Source organism: Formica exsecta, unplaced genomic scaffold, assembly GCF_003651465.1.
Source record: "Formica exsecta isolate Colony F162 unplaced genomic scaffold, ASM365146v1 scaffold201, whole genome shotgun sequence".
Lineage (NCBI taxonomy): Eukaryota > Metazoa > Arthropoda > Insecta > Hymenoptera > Formicidae > Formica > Formica exsecta.
This window is the reverse complement of record NW_021849308.1, coordinates 2,783,647-2,808,757: the sequence shown is the minus strand read 5'-3', so window position 1 is coordinate 2,808,757 and position 25,111 is coordinate 2,783,647. Positions and strand designations below refer to the sequence as shown.

The 25,111-nt window shown below is 35.0% G+C and overlaps 2 protein-coding genes across 3 annotated transcripts in view; both read right to left on the bottom strand.

Annotated features, from left to right (window-relative positions):
- Positions 1-19,309, bottom strand: part of LOC115234646 (microtubule-associated protein tau) — a 46,536-nt gene extending 27,227 nt beyond the window's left edge. Inside the window, exon 1 of the mRNA XM_029805864.1 lies at positions 18,775-19,309. Coding sequence (XP_029661724.1) covers positions 18,775-18,792 — 18 coding nt within the window. The 5' untranslated portion in view covers positions 18,793-19,309. The remainder of the gene's footprint in view (positions 1-18,774) is intronic.
- Positions 19,310-21,108: 1,799 nt separating this feature from the next.
- Positions 21,109-25,111, bottom strand: part of LOC115234650 (myosin light chain alkali) — a 4,862-nt gene continuing 859 nt past the window's right edge. The window contains exons 3-6 of one of the 2 annotated variants that reach the window (XM_029805871.1): positions 24,013-24,321; positions 22,896-22,982; positions 22,498-22,565; positions 21,109-21,633 (exon numbers count right to left, since the gene is read on the bottom strand). In XM_029805871.1, the coding sequence (XP_029661731.1) occupies positions 22,534-22,565; positions 22,896-22,982; positions 24,013-24,321 (428 nt within the window). In that variant the 3' untranslated portion in view covers positions 21,109-21,633; positions 22,498-22,533. The remainder of the gene's footprint in view (positions 21,634-22,497; positions 22,566-22,895; positions 22,983-24,012; positions 24,322-25,111) is intronic. The other variant, XM_029805870.1, reaches the window with a different exon arrangement.

The window sequence follows — 25,111 nt, the reverse complement described above, 5'->3', positions numbered from 1 at the left end:
AAAAAAAAGGAAAAAAATTCGACCAATAGGAGTCGAGATATCCAAACTTACTCCTATTTTGAAGATGGCCGCCGACGCACAGGGAAATTTTGTTGGAACTTTGTGAATTCGGGCATCTCCTATGACCTTCTACTCACCCTCAAAAAATTGGCTTGTCTATCCGTTTTGCCATTTTCAGATACTATTTTACTGGACTATTGACCTTTTTCTTGAAGTTTCATCATTTTTGTGTAAACACATGGAACGTTGTCATGTGATTTTACTTATTATAAAGAAAGTGCAGTTTGTATAAATAAAATAATTTTTTTACACAAGCAATTGTTTACTTACGTAAAAGATATATTTTTTTATAAATTTGTTTAAAAAAAATCATAATCTTTCCGATAAAAAAAGAAAACCAATTTAAACAGATATAAATCTAATGAATCATATATTTGATATAAACCATATAAGTAAAATATAAACCGTTTATATAAAAATATAAAACGTATTCTTGTAAATAATTTCTAAGTAAAATAATTAAAAATTCTTTTCTAGAATAACTGAAATAATTTGTTAATTGAGATAAAAGCTTTTACAAAATGTGGCTCTGAATATCACTTTCATTTTATAGCATGCGAGTTGTTAGAGAGTGATTCGAATTACTTGCGGTCAGTCACGTCACCGTCTGCGAGTAATTAAGTCGGTCGGAGACATAAAATAAGCTTTAAAATAACCTTTTGCACGCATAAAGTATAGTGGCCTAAGAGTGCCCGATGATATCATACACAATTAAATAAAAAGCAGGTTTATAACGTATATACTTCATTGAATTTTAACCATGTTTTTCAACCTTGTTGCACAATCTCCAGACATTTTGGCATCACCCTTCATCAATATGCGCATTTATATGATCTTTTATTTCATTCTTTTTTTTTAAAGAAGATGAAAGTGCTTAGAAAACATACCGCGGCTTAAAATATATATTTTCATATCTTTGTCTATATTGTATGCTGTCTTCGGATAGGAATCTCTATATGGTGGGAATTTCGTGCGAACTCTATCACGACGAACATGTGGCCAAAGTATTATTGGATCGTTAGAAATAACTGCACTAGCGAAAGCAATTAGTTCTGTTAGATTGTTTATCTTACTTTGTGACCGACAATCTTGATTATTTCAAATTATATAAAAATTCAGATCTAGAGACCAATTATCGAAAAACCTTCAATATTTTTCTTTTAAAATGTGTTTTTCATGTATTTCATTATTGCATAAAATATAACTTGAACTTTGACAAAATTAAGACAAAATTAGTTCAGAATTAAAGGCGTATTGAATCCTCAAAGTTGTCGCTTGAAGTTTTATTACAGTGTCTGTTCTTTTATCGCAGATAAGAGTGAAATTTGAGCTGTCTCTCGAGGTAAACGCGAACGTTTCTTTTCCTAGGTTTGCAGATTTGCGCGAAAAGTGTCACGAGAAAACGTCCGGTGGAATTTCTAAGCATGACAGCCACTTCCGCTTTCGTTTCCGACATTAGACCAGAAACAGGCTGCTCCGTGCGCGTAGCCGACAAGTGCTCATTCCTGAAGTTATTGATCCGACTCGGTGAGCGTGTTCGACTTCATCATTCACGTGTATATATACAGAAAGATGCGTCATGTGTAATACGGCTAAGCTGACGTTTAAATGAACGCAGAGGACTCCCTGTGAAGAGAATTTGTCTATGCGACGCTCGAATGACCAGATCGGCCTCAATTTCAGGAGGAAGGGCGCAACTTCGACTAGCTTTTAATTAAAGAAGCGATTGTGGATGCGATATCGAGGCAGCACGAGATAACCTTCCTATTAGCGCCAAAGTTGAGGAAAATAGAATTTTATCAAAGGTGGAAGGTTGCATTTAATGCGTTGCTACAAGTTGCGCAACTAATCGTTAAATTAATCGATGACATATCGGTCGTATCAGTGATAATACATTAACTACAGGAGATAATTAAGAATTGTTATAAAAGCATCAACATCTGAACTAAAAAATAAAGTGTGTTTTACTTAAAGGAGGAAGCTCTTGTGATACTATTTTATAAATGCCTTTAATATATTTTATTCACGATTTATTTATTTTTGATCAAATAATAAATAATTTTTGAAGATATTAAAATTAATTACTATTATTCATTAACAAAACTAATTGCAAACAGTATTAATTTCTTCTCACTATATAATACATTATCAACGCGAACAGCAAAGTTTCACAAAACTTGTCGAGAAGTTTATTGCGTTTGATTAAAATATGAAAAAGATTGGTTCGGTTAACCACAGAATGTTAGGCACGAAACAATTCATTTGTTAGCGATGTGCCGTTCTCTATTTTTTTTTCTCGCGAAGGAGGACGATTCGCGCGCGAGACATGCATGCGCTAATTTTGAGATTTTTTGTCGATTACACGCGATCGATACCAGACTCACGCAATGCATGTATTCTAAGGGACCTACATTCAGGTCATCGAATGGCAAGTAACACGATGCAATTTTCCATCGCGAGGCTTCTCGCGCGGCGATAAAAAGGGAACTTGGCTCGCATTATTACCTTCAAATTTACTTTCGGTGCATCGCGCGACGCGTCATCGGAACTTATTGCTTTAATTGCTACTAACGATGAGAAAAAGTATTCATTTGTTATTGCATCGCTATTGTAACAGTCCGATGTTTCAATGTTCTATAAATAGCGTGACGTTACGTGATCAATTTAAATGGACGGAAAGAAAATAATTTCACTCAAAAAAATGTCTTGCTGATATAGGTAGATTTCTAGGTGTCACAACAAAACTTTATCGCTATTTTTTGTATCTGTTAGAATATTGTCTGTTACATATAGAATTTATAGCAGCAATATTCTAATAATATCTTCTAGAAAATTTAGGTCCCATTGCCAAATGTTAATCACTGCATTGGATAAATATGAGTTTCGATACTACAGCTAGAACGATCTTTGTGAGAAATATAACTGCCAATTATAACTGCAGCATCGAAAAATTGAGAGAAATTGTTTAAAAAAGCTAGATAGATTGGGCGCGTTATACAAATATGTTAGATGTGAGGATTTTATATTCATTTGTTTCTTGCCGCTAATTTTTTTTGTGTACCACAGCCAAACTTTATAACAAGTATGATTGGCCTTAACATGGATAGGCGCCACAGAAAAACATTCTTTCTAAATTTCACAAACAGTTCAGATATAAATTCTGTCTCTGTCACTTAGATTGATTAAATGCGAAACATATGCGATATCACAGTATTTGCTAATCATTTATGTACCTCAGTTAATTTTGCGCACCCAGAAAATTTTTGCTGTAGTTGCAATACCACTTTTTTGAGTGATTAGATCACGCTTAAATAAAAAATATAACGACACAAAAGTATGACACATTTGTATAATAAATTACTTGTTCTATATATATTCGCATTTTTCACATTGTACTATTTTACGCTGAGTCATCTCTCTCTAGGGGGATGCGGATGGCTCAGTTAATTATACTTTATTTTACGCCCGTTTATGCAACATATCATGCATTATAAAACTATTATTATTCGATTTGATTAACGCACATGTTTCTCGATAATATAAAATAAAAAATCGTATAAAAATGTTATTCTATTCGTATGGAAGCAAAGTTAGAATTCATTGCATGCGTTATCTAAATTTAACGAGCGATACCTCGGCAAAACAAAAAGACATATCGGGGGTAACGACAGTTAATGACAAGGGCGGTAATGCACCACCATAGGTATAGTTTGTCGCGGACGAAGTGGATTTATCGCAGAGCAGCATCTTCGAATCACCTGCGACAGGTAGCAATGTGCGATTGTCACGTGTGTCGGTTTATCGATAGCGCAGCAACACTTCCTGGATGTTAACCCATTTATTCGCCTTACGAACGTTTCGCGAACGAGATTCACGTAGCGGATATCGCGCATTAAAGTTTAAAGTTGATTATTTTGTACGGACGATATGTCGTATTTGAGATATCGCTTTATCCAGGTATTGATAAGCGGTAAACTGGCGAATATAGTGACAGCGCTAAAGTAGTACAAAACAAATGCAGTAATAAAAAGCGGCTTGATCAAGATCTCTTGTGTAATTAATCGTCTTTGGCAAAGAGTGAAATTTCTGTTTCCGACTCGACGCGAATTGAGAAAGCGTAATATAATTTATTCCACGATGAGAAAAACAAGGAACAAGGACGATCATGAGATTAACGATCTCGAGGTGGCAATAGTAATGATACGTGTGCGTGTCGGTTAAGTCACGAAAGAAGCATTGGATTGAAAAGGACCCGAGTGCCAACAGAGAGACTGGTACTGGTCGATAATCAATGATCGAAATTGATTTTCGAAAAAAATTCCGTTCGTAGGTATACCTGGTACAGCGCTTTAATGGTGCCTCTCCATAATAGTTTAGAACGCTTTTATTGAGCGAACTCTTTTGTTTACTCGCGAAAAACGAGAGCTAGAGCTTTTTGCGTAAAGAGAACTTTGCGTTTTTTATACAAAGTACCAATCTTATCAAACATAGAAATTCAATCTTTCTACGTTTTCATTAATACACGTATTTCTCGATACAAATATATTTTGATTAATATGATTATTATGATTATTCTTCATTAAATATATTTATAAATTATTTTTTCTAAACTTAATTATTTTTTATTTAATAATTAATATATTTATCGTTATCTTAAATCTTGTATCGCATGTATTACAAGGTATTATTACGTTAGAAAAGTTACTGCTGCAGATGGATGAAAGTAAATGAGCTTTCAGTTCTGTCGAAAATACTGAATTATTATCATCTTTCATCATCACTCTCCATATATATATATATTCTTTCTTTATTTTCTAGAAACTTCCGTTGTGTCGTTAAAGTTATCGTGTTTCCACGGCAATCGCTACGTTTCTGAATACATAATTAAGTAACAAGTACAATAAAAAAACGCGAATATATTGATTGTATACACTAACATGTCATGGGAATTTTTATGTTTTGAGCTGTTTCAAAATGTAATATTTTTGTATAATAATTCTATAATATGATTATAGTATGCATGAAAATATGAAAAAGTGCCTTTTAGAGCAAAGTGTCTTTTACGCTAATATATCAATCAATGTTTCTTGCGGCAACAGTATCTATCGTACGTGTAATTACTTGTAGTTACATAATGCGTAATGTTCTACGTGCGTAGCATGTCTACGAAGATTACCTCTACGGTGGGTGATTGAACTATTAATCTGAATCCGCATATAAAGTGGTCGATTAGGAACAATTTACTGAACAGCAAAGACTACATTGCAAGAAGCTATGTTCTTTCGTTCTTTGAGATGACGAATCGGCGCCGGTAATTACTATGATGATCGAACAAGCTATGCGACAGCGGCTCGTATTGCTTAAGGAGAGGAGACTCTCGCACACGATAAACTTACGTCATTTTTAATACAAGTCTATTTAGGCTTTAAAACACCCACAAATCGGTATCAATCAATTTTTGGTCGCAGACAAAAAGTCTTTGTGTCGTTTAGCCTCATCTACGGATCGGAAAGTTACACGCGGTCATTACCGTTTCATTCCATTCTTTTTCGAATCCTCGGTAAATTTTCTAATTAAATCAAATACCGATTGTATTTTTGAGAGATTAGATGCTAGTTTCGTGTCTAAATTAGACATCCGAATCCAGGGAGTTCCATTAAGAAAAGGGGAGACGCGAGAAGGAGACAAAACGGAGTTTTCGCTGTCTCGGCGAAACGACAGCGACGATCCTCCAGACACGCGAGTAAAATTAACCGAATGTGAACGGACACGAAGAGAGAAGAGTGCCGGAGCGGATGAGAATTCTACGGTAGATTCTACGACATTTCTAGACTCGTCGATGATGTTTGCAGTCTGGTCCCGATAGGGAGAATAGTCGGCTTACCTGGGTGCCGTCGATTTCGCCCTAGCCACCTCAGTCTACGTTGGCTCGTGAGTCACTAAGCTCGCGCAATACTCGCGTAGGAGCGTCTTCAGCGAGGTACAACCCTCGGTTGGCACGTTCTACGGACCGTTGCCGTCCGTTTGTCCTGCCGTGCCTCTGCTCCTGCGCTCCAACGCCCAGTTGGGGACGCAAGCTTACCCTGCGCACTACTATTCAACGATGCTTGTCTACTATATATATATATATATATAATATCAAGCTAGACTTGCGGGAGAGACAATCTATCGATAAATTATGTAGCTTCTCGCGCGCGTGATCGGGTTTTCTACGCAGTTTTCTAAAATAACACGGCCCTCGAGAGACTTTACGCGTATGCGCAGGACTGATGCATCTCCAGGCAGGTCGTAGACAAGAGTTTCCACGTACAACATCATGGAAAGATTTCTCTCGCGCGTATAGACTTCCAAAGTCGCGTGTAGACGCGGAAACTTAATTTTTATTTAAATTCTTGCACGCGTCTTCATTTAATATGGCTTCGTGCGCAAAGAGTTATCGCACATACAATACTATTATATAGAGTTTTCCGGAACATTGCCAATCCTAAAAACGTCTTAATTATACGCGTTTCTGCAGAGGACATTCACCGCGGACTGCACGTCGCCTCTCGCGAATTTGTGTTCGATAAAGCAAGCGTGCCAAATCTTTCAACGATTAGGATGTGTTCCAACAACGATGTTGCGCTGGTCCCGTGGTTACAAATAAAGGAATTACAAATAAGTAAAAGCCACATTACGCTAAGCTATTTACTTCTATTTTAACTTTTCTCTTAAGTTTCCATTTGATAAGAAACTTGTTTGAGAATTATGTCATTGTAAGAAATGTTCGTCATCTTCCAGAGCATTCTGGAGAATGCATATAAACACATTTCGAACTTTCGATTACCGCCGAGCTTTGTCATGCCGAGGCAAGCCTCGGTGTGCGTTACGTTTATTTTCTGCCAGTTAGTAATACTTGCTGGCGTGAGACACACCCTCGTATACCAGCCACTCCAATTCCCGATGTTATTACCTTAATGTGCCGGGTACGGTTGCTTTCGTATATTCGTCGAGATGGGAGGAGCTCATATACGGGATAGAGAAAACTCTAAAACACAGGCATCTCTTTCTGTGTTATTTTTTGACGAACAATCTCGGTATTTACGATATCGTTAATAATGAAGTTTTAGCAGAAAAAATTTATCATTTAATTGAGCGATAAGTAACAATTGCATTGAAAAATATCGTAAAAACAATAAAATTACGATGTATTTTTCAAATAGCCAAATTACTTAAAGGAAAATTTTATATATTTTCACAAATTAATTTTAAAAAAGAGAGCCATAGTTTACATAATATTGTTCAATAATATGACGGGTTTTTTTTTTCTCAAACGTTGGAAACATCTGTGGCATATTCGTAAATTTGCATGTGTTGTTTCAAAATTTAAATTTTGTGTTAAATTCTCAAATAATTGGATAACTTTCTTTCTTGCATCGAAAAAGTTTCTCATCTAGATATAAAATTTCTTGGTAAGGAGACAAGAATATTTCGATGTAATATAAATTTATACTGTGAACAAAATTACAGAATTTCGAGTCTATTATTAAATGATTATTTTATATTCGCAGTTTCTCGAAAGTGACATTAAAATGCGTATGTATTACGGCATAACTACTTGAAAGCCGATTATGACGTGGCAGAGCTCCTCTGATCATCAACGATTAAGGATACTTGAAGTCTTTGAATATTCGCGAGACGTTGCTGGCGTAACTTCCCTGATTCGATCTTTCATCGCGCCGTATTACCTCGTCTTAGCGCTATCGCACGACAGGTCGGTATTCGCTCACATGCCGAACTTTTCTCCGCTTTGAGAACAGTCTGACCATTCATTTGGCCTTCCAGGCCTCGACGTGGATACCCACGATGCTATCGGCGAGCAGACTCCGCGCGTGCAGTCGCGTCTCGAAGTCGCCGCATCTCGTCGGCGGAAACGTGAACGAGAGATCGATCGGCGGCGCTTCCTCTCTCCGCCGAGATGCGTTTATCTGTTTTTCTCGAGGGAAGAACGAGACGAGATTTTTTGCTTCGGTGCTGGCTCGTACTATGACGTACGCCCCGAAGGAACGTATAGGTTTCACCTTGTTGCCCTTACCTGGAAGAAAAATTTTTCACATTATTCTTCAGAATTCGTCGAACTGATGTTTGGCGATAACGTGAATGAAAAAAAGACGCGTAAAAAAATGAATCGCTCAATCACGAATTGACCTCGCCAGTAAAGTAAAATCGCCGAGACGCGCGAGTGTAGAATTTGACGGTTGTTAAACGCCGTGCGAAATTAGCATGATGTTTAATGCCGTGGTTAAGAAATCGATGCCAAGCGCACGACAGAGAAGTGTTAGTAGGAAGGAAATCATTTATCCACACAATGCATATAGTTATAACATATATATGATTATAGTGACCTAGTAGTACAACACAGAGAATTTCCCCATCATATGTATATTGTCTATCCTTATGAGCAACGTATGTGACTTTTTTAAACAGCATTAGCAAATGAAGCTTCGAAAACGCTACTTTTTAATATATAGAAATTTGTTATATATATATATATATATATATATATATATATATATATATATATATCAACTTTTAAAATAAAAATAATATTTATGAATCAAGGGAAATATGCGTTGTAATTTTATGTGACTATTGCTTTTTAATGCAAATATATTTTAGATATACACCTGAAATATATATTTTTAGGATTGATGATTATATAATAAATCTGTGCCTGTCAGTGATACATGACGAAGGAACAAAAGTTTTGCTACATAGCGATTTAGCCCTTCAATTGCATGACAGTCAGCGTCGTCAAAATGAACGATCGCATGAAATTTCCAGAGTTGGTTTGCACCATCTTGTCACGCAGGATCGATCGTTTGCAATTAATAACTGCACGAGTACAAACAAATATAAAGTGAAACCAGGTTCTGTTAACTACGGAATAATAGTGTATTAGTAAAATAATAAAATAAACTATACGACTGTTTACTAACTATAAATTCTAGTATTTTCTATCCATTTCTGTTATTGTCATTTCAAACAAATTATAATCTTTTTTGCATCTATATATATAAATATAAGAAATTAGACGTTTAGTATGCTTGAGAAAGAGATTTAGGTTATAACTTGTACACAATACAGCCTACACAACACATGCAATATGCAAGATTCAAGTAGAAATTCATTTTCTGAATGGAACGAGTTACCGTGTGGGAAAGTTTGATCATTAATATTCATATAGTACACGAAATTAATTTTACAATTTCTCTTGCGGAAGTTATTGGTTTTTGGGTGAATAACCAAAGCCACATATGGTATAACGACATTAACATACCGTTGGTGGAACGAGGCTTTCAATAATGAAATTTCTAACTATTCTTCGGTAGGAAAGCTCGACTTGCGACAAACTCAAATGTTTAAAACACGTATCTGTCGAGTAAAGCAGGTGGCACGATACCGACAGAGTGTAAAGCTTTCGGTTATCATGAACTTTCACGTTTGATACCTGTATCATTAGTTACCGGAAGCATTAATAGATTTATCGAATAACTCTTTTCTGTAAATATATGAACTATTAACCAAAAAAATAAATATGCAAACTATTTTATTTTAAAATAAAAAAATGTGTCATAAATATATAATATTTTTAAGCTCGTCGATATATTTAATTTTATCATCAATTTTAATTATATATACATGTATATATATGTATATTATTTGATCTAAAGGAATTTATATTATTTGGTGGAATATTTGTTACAATTTTCATAAATACAATAATTTTTACGATTAATATTACAATTAAGAAAATATTTTATAATAATATAATTACGTTAATTATATTTAATATAATAAGCAATTCTCTTTGTGTTTTACTTTTACTTATCTTGTTCTAATATTCTTTTACAATAGTCTCGCGTAATTTCTTACATATAGTTTCATCAAAATTTACGCGCTGAAAAATATAAATCGCTTCAAAAGATGAGAATGAAGGAAGAAAATAGTTTCTCCTTTCGTGTATAAGAGTTCCGAGCAGCCTTGTGTTCACTCGAAGAGCGCTAATCTACCCCGACGGAAGCCCTGCAAGGTCCCCTCTTGAAGCGTACAAACGAACAGCCTCTTATATCGATGAGGATCGATAGTCTCGGCTGTCTCTTACCCCTATAAGCGCAGCATGGCCACACAAAGCTCGTCATTGATATTTATTATATGGTAAGCCAAGGCGGACTGCAAAATTAATATCTCCGTGCTCGGGCTTCCCTCAGCAGACCAACAAACATGAATATTGCGTAATCTTTAGACATTCTCGCGACTTGTCTGATAAAAAAAAAAAACAATAATTTCTGTAATATTTTAACGTTTTATCACGGTTGTATCATGTTTCAATATTATTTTAGGTATCGTGAATCTTTTATTTCAATGATGCTATCAATTTCTCCTTTTCGATTAAATAATAAGTTGAATAAATTTTTTTTGCTGTGTCTGGATTCACTAGAGAGATCATTTCCATGAATATCTAGAACAGTGGTCTCTGTGTGACAGCAATCTTTTTATATTCTGGTGACACACGGCAATTTTATATATAATCGTTCTCGAGAAGCTTGGTTGTAGACGTTTCTTTGTGCGTGAGAATTTTTAAAATATAATATCAACATTACTTATTATTAAATATACGATAAAGATCTTAAGTATATAATTAATATAATTACACGAACACTGCGTTTACCGATCATGTCATATGTTTTCTCTCTAGCTGTATCTTTTAAAACCTTAATTATCGAAATCTTATTGTTAGCCTGAAACCTTCATGTAACCATACTTATTTTGCATATTTATCGTACACGTATTTGAAATGTTCTGTTTTATTAATATTATTAAATTATTTTATAATGTGTGTGTGATTCAATATTTTAGAGTCCTGTTGTTTAATGTATATCAAAAATACAACTGAGAAAAGAAGATATATCTAATATATATATCAACATTATATTTTAAAAATTTCTATGTATCTAAAAAAATTTTGTGTATTTATCTGGATCTGGTGGAATGTGTTGTAACTTTCTTCCCAACATTTTAGTAAAATTCTTTACAATAATATTTTCAGACAAATCACAGTGAAAACAGTGATTAGACGATGGATCATGCAATTGGTAAACACGATACTATATTTATATTGTGCACATACAAACACACACAGGTATACATGTTGAAAATTAGTCAGTGGATAACGAAAAGGTGACACGCTGCTATTCTTGGCGTGTGGATCGGTAGATTGGTAGGTACTTGTTTAAAGCCGTTGGGTTCGACAGTATTACGTGAAGACGCAGTCATGCAATCAGGCAAGCATGCACGCACTCACTCACGCACGCATTTTTTCCCTTTCTTTCTCTCTCTCTCTCTCTTTCTTTATCCGCATTCTTCGCATGGGTTGCACAAACGTTTCTTGTCTAATTATATGGATAATTTAAAGTTTTATTAACATTTAAAGTTATATTAACATTTAACTTGTAATAAATTTGATAATTATTGTTCTAATTTTTCGTAAATAATGGCATGCGTAATTTTTAAACTATACTTGGTGAATATTTATTGTCATTACATAATACATAATTATATGTAATTTCTTGAATTACATCTGTTTCATATAACATCGGTCACAAATGGAAATATTTCATGAAAAAAGTTGAATAAAAATAGCTTCCTTGTAATTTTCTTCGTCATACCATTAATAAATTTTATGTTTGCACAAAAACGTATATCGATCGAGGATAGCAATGATCGTTAATTGAGCCGAGAGTTTTTTCACACACCAAATAGCTCGCGATAGCCGATTACGCCAATAAGGCATGAGCAATTATGCGATCGGGACGACGATCTGGTCCATTAGTCGCTTGTAAAATTATCGGTAAGACGATATCGTGCAATGACAATCCTACGCAGACAATCGGTCACACCTCGATATCTCGAGACACAGAATAATAATGACGATTGCCACGGGCGGATGTGCCCCACCGATCGTTTCGAGCAAATTAAAGGCGATCACTGTCGCTCTACTGCGACTCGTCTCATTAGGCGCATTATGAACGACGTCGAATCGTTTAACAATGACAGAGGACAATTAGATGGCGGTTTTGCGCATTACATGATATCTAATCAAAACGTCATTCTTTTTTACTTTAACACACGTTTAAGACGATCACAAAGATTTCTCTCTATTTTTTTTTTTTGTGTAAGAGAGCACACGTTATCAGCTTAAATGTTACACGTTTATATTTTATTATCTTGTTTTGTTGCAGTTTTTTTCCGATACTCCATGAAAATGGTTTCGTATAAAATTATAAGTGTAAGTAATTTTCAAGCATTTTTCTCTCTTTTTCAATTTAAATAATTTTATTATCAATACGCATCTTTTACGCCGATAAATTTTATACAATTTTTGATTTAAAATTTCTCGTGTGTCTTCGTTTTTGAAAAGGTGCAATCCAGCAAATGTTAAACGTCCGACGCAAACCGGCTCTGTTGTAGCACGGATGCTGCGCGTCACCGTGCCGTTTTATTATCGATTCCCGTCTACTTCTCCGGCACAAACCCCTCCTAGGGTTCTCTACCCTCGTCCTTTACTCAGCCTTTGTATGACTACGCGCTCCCTTTACCCTTACCAACGTGCGTTACGGAAGGGTATATTGACGCCAACGTACTGCATTTTCAATGCAAGAAAAGTTTGCCTTCCTGAGTTTAGACACGCTTGCTAGAAGTTCGTACCAAAGTTTATTCGCGCGAGGAAGATAAGATTATTCTTGGTTATTGTTCTAAAATATTTATTATCCACAAAAAAAAAAAACAAGTAAATTATTAGCATCTGCGTAAGATTCGGTGAATAAAAATTATTTACATTATTATACGTAGAAAAGATATTTATACATATTGCTTTACAAAATTATGTACATATAAATATTTAAATATTTAAAACAAATAAATAAAAATCTCATATATGATACCCATATGAAAATAGAATTCTTCAGAAAACAGAAATTTCAATTTTTGAATCTATTTGAATCTTTGTTTTTCACAGATGATAGCTAATCATGTTGCACCTGTGCTTAAGAGCCAAGTTAATATTCAACAGAACCTTTGATTCATAATATATGCGCGCGTATATTTCATACAAATACATTTTTTTTTTTTCGTGACGCACAAACATACGAATTTCGATCGGATAAACATGCAGTTTGATCAGCTCTTTATGACTTCCTTGTTTTTTATGGACGCCAACATTACGAATATTAAATAAGCACCTATTTATAATCATATATATCCGTGTTAAAAGCGTGAAACCCAAATAAACAAATAATGTCGCGCCTTCAGCCACTTATACAGCTTTCATGTACAAGATATGACATCATCGATTACTATGACTAAAGTTAATCTAAATGACATCACATCTACTGGCTACGTTATTGCTGTCACTTTACATTCTATTTTGTGTCCATAGATATAAATATCTACAATATAAAATTTCTGTCTGTATTATCAAGTAGATAAAATCCTTATTGTCAACTTTATTTATCTATTTTTTATAATTTTTTTTCTTATTAATTGATTTACAACTGTAGTGTACTCTCACGGATCCTTTAATTAATTAGTCGTAAGATCAGTGAGATTAATATATGAGATTTGTTTTCTTAGACAAATATGTAGGTGGATTATACGGAGGAGGTATTATTTTTATGACGTACGTGTGCTATTCGGCGTCCCTAATAAGCATTAGCTTGATGAAGGTTGCTACAATTTATTTCGAGATAAACAAACTACCTTGCGCTCATTGACAGATCGGTCGGCGTGCATTACGAGGCACTCTATCTATTGCATGCTCGTTTATCTGCGCGAACTGTTCCGGCGATTATGTCGCGAGATATAATTTTAAAGTTGACGTAATCATTACCGTGAGCGCTTGAACTGTTATCGCTGCGTGCGTTTTGCCTGTTTATGCAGGTAGACAGGTATGTTGTTCTGCACATCCTTGACGCAAATGTAACACATCGAATTATTTTATACTATCGATTATTGCATATTTATTAATAAACCATAGCTATTAGTCATTGGAAATTAGTGAGTATACACAATCGTACTATAAAAATTTTCTATAATCTTTTTCACTACAAATAAATTATCTTTCATAAATAGCCTTCTTTATATAGTAAATATTATATGTGTATGTAAGATATATCAAGTAGATTATGTAAATTATACATATATAAATATAAATATATGACTATATATATGTAAATAAATATTTACGCTTTCAAAACATACACCTTGTATTTTGTGTTTTTTAATCTGCAATTTAAATGAGAAAAAGTTGAAGATATTCAATATTAGTCTTTTCAATGCAATACTTTCTCTTAAAGCACGCATAAATAATAGACTTTGTAATTTTGTGCTAAATGACATGCGTTATTATAGCCAGATATTGACATTATTAACTGGAGCATTGCTTAAGTAGCCGAGTTCTCGCGAACGTTACGCTAGTTGATGGGGCTCCATCGTAAAATAAACCCTACGTCCCTACGATTGCTGACGGATAAATCTAATTTTCCAAAATAGAATATTTATATGCAATTCTCGAAAATGTTACACATATAAAAATAGAATATATACATCTTTTATAAACTTGATCATTTAATTTATTTATTAGGAGTATGGTAATCTATAATCTATAAAATAAAAAAATAATTTAAAAAATTAAATCATGATAATATTACAAAGAAATAATACTTATTGCTATCTCAATTTGCACGACAAACTTTAATCTGATGATGCTATCAGCACTCCACGCTGCTTTATTCGATTCCTCCGTTATCGATGGGATCGTTAGATGAAATCAATCAGGCATCTGTTTAGCCGTGCTGGAAAGCGCTTTCTTCGCGACAGAAGACAGCGTCCAACCGGTCGCTGAACCGATACCGAAAACTGTCGATAACAAGTTACTGAATTCCGCTACAGGCATCTGTTTAGCTGTGCTGGAAAGCGCTTTCTTCGCAACAGAAGACAGCGTCCAACCGGTCGCTGAATCTTACGTGCGGAAGACTGCCAATAAGACGAAGATGATCCCGCTAATAAGGCCGACGTTGGCATGCCGGCATTTCGCAATTTGCGGCAGGTCGTTGCGATGTTTCGCGGTGAGTTTGGTCGATACTGTGCGCCAGGCGAGGCATAATCTATGCGAGTTTGCTCAACTTTTTCATCCCGTGGCTCGTCGAGGCCGGATAATTGTATAGGATAATTGTAATAGCGTGCTCGAAACGCGTGTGTCGAAGATCAGCCGGCTGCCATCGCATGCATCGTGCTCCCATCGGATAGCGCGTTATCGGAGCTCGCGTGAAATTAACCGATGTTGAATCGTGGTCAGATTCCATCGCACTTTTCGCAACAGGTACTTCATTTCCGTATTTTGACATCTTGCTGGGAGAAGCGAACGATTCAATTGCATCGGGGAAACAATTAAGTTAAATAATAAAATCTTATGTTGATCGAATAAAAACAGTTTTTTATCTCAAAAGAAAGAATATAAAGCGCGTTGGACTCCACAAATATACGACGCATATTTCATGTAATGACTAGCGTTAGGACCCAAAGCGGGACGTGGGTAACGAGTGGAGCCTTGATCTCGCCTAACGTTAAGTATTCACGTAACTGCGCTAAGTATTCGCGCGTTAACTCCACACACTCGCGTCGCCTGGTTACGAGCCATTAATTCCCAAGTGTAACGATTAGTGACGAAGGAACCAAACAAGCAATGCGGAGTACTGATACTATCATTAGATTAGCGCTTGTCACGCAAATTGAGATTGCAATAAAGATTATTCCTTTATAATGTTATTACGATTTAATCCCCTAATCAAATTTTTGCTGCGGAAAATATTACTAATAAAATAATTTAAGTATAGTTATAAGTTTATACAATAAAAAAGACATGTGTATATTCTATTTTTATACGCGTAATATTTTTCGCGAAAATAGAATGTAGATGCTTTATTTCGGAAAATCCGAAATGTGTCAGTTTAATGAAACGCCCTTGGATATCATCTGTGTTGTAATTGGGACAACTGCAAAATCCCCTCTGAATCTGACCATATCCGGAAGTGGTGGACAAATAGCGGATGCCTGGCTGCCCGAAGCATCGTTTCTTTCGAGATTGCCACGGTCATCCAATTAAAAGCCCCGATCGTAACCGTCATCGGAGACGAGTCTTGACAATTGTGGCAGTTACACACCCACGAGACATCGTTAGCTCATTGCCGCTCATTAAATTACTAATTGACCGATAAACTTTTTTCTCATGCAGTTTTTTCTGCTCCGTTTGCCGCGAAGAAGCGAAGATGCCGGAGTTCGGCGATCCGTTACACGAAATTTTGATCTTTATTATAATGTTTACATCGCGATAAGTCGACGAGTTACGATAGATACCGGCGTTCTCAAATAAAGATTCGCGACGTACGGAAAGAACTCACGCGATCGTTACTCATCATCAAGACCTTGAGGACCTATTTAACGTGGGTTGGTTCTGATTTATTTAGTAAATTGCGGAAACGAGCATCGCCAGACCGCTTGATAATTGCGAGGCCTAGTTGCTTCCTCGATGTATATAGAGCGTTTAAGTTTTAAAATATCCCGAATATGATGCACGTGACATTTTTGGAATATAATTTTTTTTCACTTTTAATGATCGTTTTGCTATCATCGAAAAAAAAATATCATATTAGCCGTAAATGTCGGATCGGCATAAATGTCAGATCAGCCGCGACGTTTTAGGTAATAATGAAGAAAAGTTCGTCGGGTACACCGGTGCCAGGTACGGCAATAAATACAAACGAGACTGCTGTCAAACTTTTCTATGTGCGCCAACGATAATAAACGAAACCGAATATGCACTTTCTCTTGCGGTCGCACATGCGACGATTTCCATATCGCGCGATTGATCCCTCCAGCAGAAAGCGTTAATCGTGTATTAACATACAGGGAAGACCACGGTTAAGACTAACAGTAGTGGTTAATGAAAGCTTTCCAATCTCATACAGCTCTAGATTTTCTCATCGTTCCGAGTATAATGCCCCCGCCATTGAAGCCATCGTACAGTCTTTCTCATGAATTTATGCAAATGTCGTAACGATACTTCGTGTTGGTTCCCATACAGCATTCCCATATAGCATCTCTCAATAATTAATGCCGACAAACGCGCAGATATTCCATGTAATATCTTACATTTTTCATGCGATTCGTAAGTACAATAGTATCTTCTTCTTCAAACATATCATAAATTCAATTTTTTGACGTAAGCACAATTGTGGAAAAGTATTTGATGCCGTCGTTTATGTATTTATATAAGTAAGCATATTATGCATAACATATGCGATTCTGTGAAATAAAATGTTAAATGCACAATAAGCTTATATACTCTATTATAAAAATTTATTTTATCTTTTACAATAAAATCAGCGAAATCTCGATATGTATAATATTATTACTATTTTATTACGATTTTCTGTTTACAAATTGATAAATATGAATTTCTTCCTACCGATTTTACATGCTTTTAACGTGTATCGCTTTTAATAAAAATACCTCTCATTCATCGATACATATTATTTTCGTCAGATGTTGCACGTCCGTTTTGTCAACGATGAATGGAAGTGCTTGTTGCCGTTGGTAAGTAGCGGAATTAAATTTCAGTATATATCGTTTGCAATATAATAAAAGTAAAAAGCAACATGATATATATATCTTTCTTCTTCATATAATGATTACAAGTTATTGTATTATCGCGTGTTGTACCGCGATATTTTTTATAAAAAAATAAAAATTATAATATGCAATAATATATAAAATAATTTAAAAATGTAAATAAAGTAAATATTTTGTACATCCGCGAGATTTTTGTTTGATCAAAAATCGGAAAAAACACTGGAATGTATATTATTTCAAACAGAATGTTTTATCCGTGACAAATTACATTTACCGATGTAATCTTATGAACACAGTTTTTTTGTGATTTAATATGCATGATATGCGTATTACGATGCAAAAAATTCAAGCATTTATAGCCTGCGTCAACTCGATATAAATTGACAAAAACAAAGGCAAAACGTTTTCAGCAAATAAACAGAAAATGTTTAATCTGTGTTGGCTAATTTCCAAAAGATTCAATTTAAATATTGTGTTTGTGACGAAAAGTTATTTTTCTTTACAGATGTTTTATACGAATACAAACATTTTATACGATTTTCGTTTTTTATGATAACTCTAGTCTTTGGCAAGACATTTAATAAAACAGCATTTAATTATGTTTCAATTTCAATGTATGTAAAAGAAAAGATGACATCAAATCATTTATTAATCGCCGATTGTCTCTGATAGAGTACTCGCGCGTCTTTCGCAATCGCGCTCGGATGGATCGCTCGACGAATCAGGAGAGTGTTTTGTTTCGTCGACATACAAACTCATTTTAATAATCGCGTGAGAAAATCAATGGCGTGTCGACACAATGAGTAATTTTTTTCACAAGATTAGATCTCATCTCTACGCGGGTCAAAATGGCGGAACGCGCGCGCGCTGCCTCGACCAGCGGCATCCGTGGACCACTGTGACCTCAAAGGTTGTCGGTCGCGAAAATAAACGTCGCCGCGCGAAGATGACGCGGAGGAACCGCGTGAGGGTCCGGAGGATACCAACCTGTTTGCTGCGCGTCATGTTGCAGCCTGCCGTCCGGATTCATCTGGACATCAGTCATCCTCGACGATCTAGGCGGTGGTCGTTAGAGCGTCTAACACTTGTCGGAGGGATTTGTTTTCTATTTTTTTTTGCCGCACTTCGTCGCGTCTAAGCCCGTGTCAAGCACGTCGCGCGCGCGCGCGTTGTGCTGACGACGTAACCCGTCCGATGTACACGCGTACGTGATAAAGAAATATGCGAAGAACGAGTTGTGCGACAATGATGTATCCGCAATACGGGAGACTCGAAACGCACGCGGCGCTTACGACGCGTTTGAACTGACTGGTTCGACCGCCACCGCCACCGGCTTGCCGGGACCGTACGGAGGCCCCACGCCTGCCTCTGTCCCTGTAAGCGAAGTCTGCCGAGCGCGTACGAACCAACGCGTCGTATCCGTCCACCCACGATAAACACACTCCGTATCATCAGGTAGGTGACGAAGATGACGAGAGAGATCGTGCGCGATTGAAATTTGCGCTTGGTGGCAGCGCGCGCGATTTATCGATCGAACGGCTCTCCCGTTCGTTGGAGATGCTGAGGAGAGATGTGTGCGCCACGATAGGCTGGATCAGCGACTTTTTTTATTTTATGATATTTAGCCGGCATGGACTGTCTTTGAACTCAACTTTGTATAAGCTGTGAATTATATTATATAAAATGTAAACGATATATAAAATTTATTATTTTTCTATTATTTCAGACTTTAAATACAAATTTTATCCAAATTATAAAACTCATAGTTATGCATAGAAATCATTTTTATTAATTTTAATTTTATCTTTTAGAGCTTAAGAAGATATTTTCGAAATAATTAAATTATGTCTAGCAATATAATTTATGAGTTTTTTGAAAATAATTTTGATAAAAAGATTTTCTGTATAATCAATATTCGAGAGTAATATCGTATATGAAAAATCTAGAAAAAAGTGATTATATTATTACATAACGTGATTTGTCCAATAAAGGAAAGACGTGATTCAATGTCTTATATTGCAGTTCTTAAATAGATTTCAACAGTGACATACTTTATTGTCTATCATGTTTCTCACGCGATTGCTTAAGTAGAGCAAGAAAATGTCAGACCAAAATAGTTATACATAATAGCAATACTACTAAAGATCTCTTTATGTTAATCTGAGGATCTTTTATATTTTCAATCTTGCAATAAATATCTTAGATCTTACAATACGTGTATAAATTGTTAATTAAAATTTATAAATATTATATTAAAAAAGAGAATATATTATGTACAATATTTCAAAAAATATTGTATATTATAGATAGGATATTTTTTTTCTAAATAATAATACACAATGGGCGGCTTTTAATCCTCTTTGACAGTTTGAGAGGAAAGATTTATTACAGTAACAGTAAGAAGTAAATTAACATTGACCGTTTTATTCGACTTTGTACATAATGTTGTTATATTAAGACATTTTGCCTTTTATGAGTTTAAGTAAATGTTTGTATCGCAACAATGTGTGAAATCGAATCGAATAAAACGATGCTGCGTTCGAGATAAAATGTTGTTTTTTTAGGCTGGATCAGCGACTTTTTTTATTTTATGATATTTAGCCGGCATGGACTGTCTTTGAACTCAACTTTGTATAAGCTGTGAATTATATTATATAAAATGTAAACGATATATAAAATTTATTATTTTTCTATTATTTCAGACTTTAAATACAAATTTTATCCAAATTATAAAACTCATAGTTATGCATAGAAATCATTTTTATTAATTTTAATTTTATCTTTTAGAGCTTAAGAAGATATTTTCGAAATAATTAAATTATGTCTAGCAATATATAATTTATGAGTTTTTTGAAAATAATTTTGATAAAAAGATTTTCTGTATAATCAATATTCGAGAGTAATATCGTATATGAAAAATCTAGAAAAAAGTGATTATATTATTACATAACGTGATTTGTCCAATAAAGGAAAGACGTGATTCAATGTCTTATATTGCAGTTCTTAAATAGATTTCAACAGTGACATACTTTATTGTCTATCATGTTTCTCACGCGATTGCTTAAGTAGAGCAAGAAAATGTCAGACCAAAATAGTTATACATAATAGCAATACTACTAAAGATCTCTTTATGTTAATCTGAGGATCTTTTATATTTTCAATCTTGCAATAAATATCTTAGATCTTACAATACGTGTATAAATTGTTAATTAAAATTTATAAATATTATATTAAAAAAGAGAATATATTATGTACAATATTTCAAAAAATATTGTATATTATAGATAGGATATTTTTTTTCTAAATAATAATACACAATGGGCGGCTTTTAATCCTCTTTGACAGTTTGAGAGGAAAGATTTATTACAGTAACAGTAAGAAGTAAATTAACATTGACCGTTTTATTCGACTTTGTACATAATGTTGTTATATTAAGACATTTTGCCTTTTATGAGTTTAAGTAAATGTTTGTATCGCAACAATGTGTGAAATCGAATCGAATAAAACGATGCTGCGTTCGAGATAAAATGTTGTTTTTTTTTTGTACTCGATATGTTTGCGTGGATTTTCCTTCTTTGCTGCTTCCCTTTCCCTTAAAATGCTTGTCTCGACAATGCTGATTCCAGGATCATTGTTGTTTACGTGTAAGTTGTCAAATTGTGGGTTTTTGCGTGATCGCGTGATGTATATGATCAAATAGGGGGATGAATGCAACGGTGTGACGAATGCAACGAGCGAATATTATGGCGAGTGTGTCCTTCGTTTATGTGAATAAATGTTGACGGTGGTCATTCTACTACTCATCGTTACCAGCGGCTGCCCTCTCACATAGTCTACGAAGGAACTCTGCGAACAAAGTAGAATTGTTAAAGCATATCTTTGAACAGACAAAATGGCAAATGTATCGACACGTGATTAAGCATATTTTTCATAGAGACGATAAACGTACATATATTTAAAAGTAAACATTGAAAATTAGTCTGCGTAAAACCGCAAATGCGTATAATATTTAGTTGGCAGTCAATGCTTACGAGTTTGTACTGCCATGTTTGTTCTTTTCAATAGCAAAAGCGATAGATATAGAAGCGATAGACATATAGATAATAATAAGCATTAATAATTTGCATACAAAATTGAGCAAAAAAATTCAAAGGTTAAACATTATTTTTATAGTGTAAAAATATATGTATATAAAAACAATTATATAATTTATGTATAGAATGCGTTCTTAATTAAATATATAATTTATATAAATAATTAAATTTTTTAATACAACTGAAAATAACAAAATTCAAATGAATAAAAACTTAAAAATCATGTTTAAAAATTCAATATAAAAGATATCATAAAAAATTTTGTTTAACGTATATTATAATTTGTTTTTATGGGCATAACTTGAGTCATTTTATTCTATGTAATTTTTGCTTCAATGATCTCGTCAGGTGATCGACCCCGTGCGCGAGCAAGTCTTTCGCGAAAAGCGGGTTATCGATTTCAGCATCCCTGTTGTGAGCTGCAACGTTGCGTCCTATAAATTCTGGAATATGTTCAACGAGAAAAGGTGAACGAAACGATGTTAATAAATATGGACAGAGAGACAAAAAGACACAGAGACAAAAAGACAGAGAGACAAAAAGACAGAGAGAGAAATAGACGAACAAGAAGCGAATAAGTAACTGATAAGCATGGACTTCTACAGGATGTACTCACGATGGATAATTTTTGTCTCGATAACACCTTGACCGTTTACAATGGCACCATCATCTTCTTCAAGAAGGCTGTGAAACACAAAAATGTGGAAGAGTCAAATGATAGGGAGGGAACAAGTCGAATCTCCGGGGGATTTCTTCACGATGCTAGAAGTTATGAGGGGGAGTCATATCACGAATCGGAGGGTTTTTAAACTGTATCTTTTATTTACATGGGGGGTTTCTAATTCTAATAACGAACTGGACTTAGGGATCTTACAAAATAGATAGGGGTTTCAATGTTTTTTCATCAAACTAACGTGCTCTATATCTCAACGTAACTCACGGATGCAGATGATTTAACACTCTCCTTTGTCTTGGGGGACATATTTTCGGTTCGTAACAATCTGTGATACTTACGGGCATAAGGGATGAAACCGTCATCGTCCTCTGGGTCCATGCAATCCTTTAGTACAGTTTCGCATTCTGCGTCGTTGAGACGCTCACCTACAATATGCGATTATTTAGATTAAATTACCTTTTAATTTTTTTATTTTTAACTTATAATAAAACTAAGCACAGAGAGAGACTATTTTATCTTAATATATGTGTATATGTTTATCATTTGACTAGATTATTTATTTTAAAAAAACCTTTATTATACAGAATATTGTGTATTTTATATGTATAAAAGTAAAATATACTTGTCATAATATAACGCAAATTATAATTGTGATCTCTCTCTCTTTTCTCTCATATTTTAAATAATTGTCTTTGAAAGAGTGGATCTCTCACATACCAAGTGACAAAAGTGTGTGAGACAGTTCTGCGCCCAGCATCATTCCGTTTTCCTGTTTGTCGTACAGCTTCAAACATTCAAGGAAGTCCTCGTAGCAACCCTGTTCCTTGTCTTTTTTGCACTGGCTAAAGATGGGCAGGAATTCGTCGAGTTTCAATTTTTTCTCGCCCTTCTTCTTCGTGCCGCCCAGTTTCTCGATGGTTGCGTTTGTGGGGTTCAAGTTCAACGCGCGAAGGACGTTGCCAAGGTCAACCGCGTCGATGACGTTGGTGCCATCATCATCGTAAATAGAGAAGGCGAATTCTGCCCCTTTTCGACAAAGAGATTAATATTTTTTACATATTCTTTAAATACAGCAATGAAAAATCTTCAGGAACGTGTTCGTTGATAAGCAGACGTTAACGACAAGATTATTCCGTGATTAAGCATCTGCGTGATATTCCTTGCTACAATTAGTATTTGGTCCATTCTTTAAATATGCAAAACGCGAAATCTGGGTTAATACCAACCGTAGACATAAAGTACACCGCGTGCGTACCTAGTTCAAAAATATTATTCTATTTCGAGAGATAGACGGCAACCCCCACCAATTCGACGATTGAAGAACTCGCTGGTGGAAGCAGTGGGTCAAATTAAAATATACTTGTCATAATATAACGCAAATTATAATTGTGATCTCTCTCTCTTTTCTCTCATATTTTAAATAATTGTCTTTGAAAGAGTGGATCTCTCACATACCAAGTGACAAAAGTGTGTGAGACAGTTCTGCGCCCAGCATCATTCCGTTTTCCTGTTTGTCGTACAGCTTCAAACATTCAAGGAAGTCCTCGTAGCAACCCTGTTCCTTGTCTTTTTTGCACTGGCTAAAGATGGGCAGGAATTCGTCGAGTTTCAATTTTTTCTCGCCCTTCTTCTTCGTGCCGCCCAGTTTCTCGATGGTTGCGTTTGTGGGGTTCAAGTTCAACGCGCGAAGGACGTTGCCAAGGTCAACCGCGTCGATGACGTTGGTGCCATCATCATCGTAAATAGAGAAGGCGAATTCTGCCCCTTTTCGACAAAGAGATTAATATTTTTTACATATTCTTTAAATACAGCAATGAAAAATCTTCAGGAACGTGTTCGTTGATAAGCAGACGTTAACGACAAGATTATTCCGTGATTAAGCATCTGCGTGATATTCCTTGCTACAATTAGTATTTGGTCCATTCTTTAAATATGCAAAACGCGAAATCTGGGTTAATACCAACCGTAGACATAAAGTACACCGCGTGCGTACCTAGTTCAAAAATATTATTCTATTTCGAGAGATAGACGGCAACCCCCACCAATTCGACGATTGAAGAACTCGCTGGTGGAAGCAGTGGGTCAAATTACCCCCGCCGAACCATATAAGAACAGCCTACCAACCTATTTTTGACGCGCTACGGAACGGTTGCGTCCTCCTACCCGATGAGCCGTTATGTAATGCCAAAAATGACATGCGAGTTAGAAATAGAATACGAAGAAAACTCTCGTATTATAATTAATTTAATCAATTAGAGTACTTGCTAGTTGATGCATCAAAGAAATGAATGTAAAAAATAATTTTTAATGCAAAAAAAAATTAAATCCTCAACTTCCATTGTAGAGTAGAAGCTAGATAGCATGATTCTTTCGTATATAAATTGATAATTATAATTTCTTGTAAAATATTAAAACTTTTTAGTGCTAAAAAACACAAAAGAGATAACTTTGAAAATTGCCAATACTATTTTTTAGCTCCTAAATATCTTATTAAATAATTTAAATCAAATTTAATAATAATATTCACTGAAAATTTTTGTCCATAAACCGCTCT